The sequence below is a fragment of the Orycteropus afer genome, unplaced genomic scaffold (assembly GCF_000298275.1).
Source record: "Orycteropus afer afer isolate SDZICR_OR568_19922 unplaced genomic scaffold, OryAfe1.0 scaffold00153, whole genome shotgun sequence".
NCBI classification, from domain to species: Eukaryota; Metazoa; Chordata; class Mammalia; order Tubulidentata; family Orycteropodidae; genus Orycteropus; species Orycteropus afer.
In genome coordinates, this window is record NW_006921740.1 from 6,378,713 (window position 1) to 6,381,069 (window position 2,357).

A 2,357-nucleotide genomic window follows, 5' to 3' on the forward strand; every position below is an offset into this window, starting at 1 on the left:
ACCCACCAGCCACTCCTTGGAAGGAAGGTTGGGCAATCCTACTTCGTAGTGATACTGCCTCGGAAACCCAAGGAGGGGTCGCTATGAGTCGGGGCCGACTCGACGGCACACAACAACAACAACAACAGACTAGGGTGATGGGGGTGGAAATAAATTGTAAAGAGATGGATTTCTTTTGGTTCATGATCACCACCATTTCTTTTTGTTCTTCACCTGCTTCACCTTGGTGAACTTGGAGATCATTAACTTACAGTGTTCTGCTTAGCCCTATCTTCTCTTTCTTGGAGATTTGAATTAGATTGAAATCTGAATAGATATTTGTTGAAAAACCCCCTCCCCCCTTGGCTGTGGGCTGGGAAGTTATAAGCCCGGGTTGGAAGTTCTTCTTTGTATAGATTAATTAGAATTATATGTATGTTTAATTGAAAAGTCAAGTTTATATTTTGCTGCTACTTTATTGATTAGATTAGACCACGTACTTCTTACCTTAATCAGGGAAAAGACACATGAAACTATATAGATCATCAGTACAAATTCATCTTAACTGTTTGATGTGAACTTCAAGCACATGGGTGTGCAATCTTTATTTACTTAGGGCTATATAGTAAGTCTCTTTTTCTGCTTTAAGAAAGTAATTAAATTTAAGATATGAATATTGGCTCTGGAAAGTCACTGTATCTGTAAATGCATTAATTTTGCCATTTTGTATAACTTTCTTTTGAAATGTTAATGTTGATTAAAATGGAATTATTTAAAATTTTTATGGGAAAAATTATTTATCTTTTTCCTATTTTTCTGTTTAATTTCAGCCAAGATATTTGCTGAAGTTTGAACAGATTTATCTCTCCAAGCCTACCCACTGGGAAAGAGATGGTGCTCCTTCACCAATGATGCCAAATGAAGCCAGATTAAGAAATCTCACGTAAGCAATAATTTTTTCTCGCAGCAGCTAATAAATAATGTTGTTGTCGTTATGTGCTGTCGAGTCGGATCCGACTCATGGCGACCCCTCCTAGTGAAATAGAATTTCAGATGTCATTTTTTTTTTTTTTTTACCCAGTTTAAGATTTATGTTTTAGCAGATATGCTAGTGTTGGTTAACTGTGATCTGTTTTTATTTTCAAAGCTATTCTGCTCCACTTTATGTTGATATAACAAAGACTGTCATTAAAGAAGGTGAAGAACAACTTCAGACTCAGCATCAGAAAACCTTTATAGGAAAGATTCCAATCATGTTGCGTTCAACTTATTGCCTGTTGAATGGCTTAACAGACCGTGATCTTTGTGAGTTAAATGAATGCCCCTTGGATCCTGGTGGCTATTTCATTATTAATGGATCTGAAAAGGTATAGTAGCATTACTTAAAATTATAAATTTATAATTGAAATTTAAATTATCCAAATTGAAATTAGAAGATAAACTTTTATACAGAATAATCTAGAAGTAGCAGTTGCATTTAGGAGTTGACAACTGACCTTACAAAAAAACAAAGCTTTTATTTAGATGTATATAACATACTCTAGAAATTTGATCAGTAGTTGAACTTACTTATCTGTATGAAGCATTTGTATAAACTGGAGGTTATAAAGTTCAAGAATTAATGTTTCAGTGGTGTTCTGGATGAATTTAGTGGAAGGATAGCTGAAATTATACAAATCCTATATGATCAGATTAAATTAAGATACAGATTATACTCTTCTTTCTACTTGAAGACCCTTTTGAGTTTTGTGACTAATTTTCTTGTTGTCCATGTAGGTTCTGATTGCTCAAGAGAAAATGGCAACAAACACAGTTTATGTGTTTGCAAAAAAGGATTCTAAATATGCCTACACAGGAGAGTGTAGATCATGTCTCGAGAATTCTTCCCGGCCCACCAGTACTATATGGGTTAGCATGCTGGCGAGAGGAGGACAGGTATGAACTGGGATATGATAATGTTTGTGTTTGTTCTTTTTTTTTTCAAATTTATTTTTATTGTGATTTGGGTGAAGATTTACAAAGCAAATTCAGTTTCCATACAGCGGTTCACATATACTTTGTCTCATGTCATTGACCACAGTTTACCACGCAACAGCTCCCCTCCCACTTCCTCCCCATAGTTACCTCTTCTCAGTGTCCATCCCTCCATACACTCCTGCCCTGTGAACTGTCTCCCTGTGCATCAGGAGCCCTTCTTTCTCCCGTGATTGTTCTCTCCAAGGAGTGTATCTACCTGAGGTAAATGTTCACCTCATATGCCTGTATTTTGTTTGGTTGGAAACCACAGGTGTGGGTTCAATTCCAGACCTAAAGGGCAGCTAGGGACCATAGTCTCAGTGGTTCCACCAGGCTCTATCGGACCAGCAAACCTGGTCCCC

General features: G+C 36.9%; 1 protein-coding gene across 1 annotated transcript in view; it reads left to right on the plus strand.

Annotated features, from left to right (window-relative positions):
- The window catches only part of POLR2B (RNA polymerase II subunit B), a 103,914-nt gene that overhangs the window by 21,198 nt on the left and 80,359 nt on the right, over nt 1–2,357 (plus strand). The window contains exons 4-6 of the mRNA XM_007946228.2: nt 810–922; nt 1,127–1,346; nt 1,756–1,914. Coding sequence (XP_007944419.1) covers nt 810–922; nt 1,127–1,346; nt 1,756–1,914 — 492 coding nt within the window. The remainder of the gene's footprint in view (nt 1–809; nt 923–1,126; nt 1,347–1,755; nt 1,915–2,357) is intronic.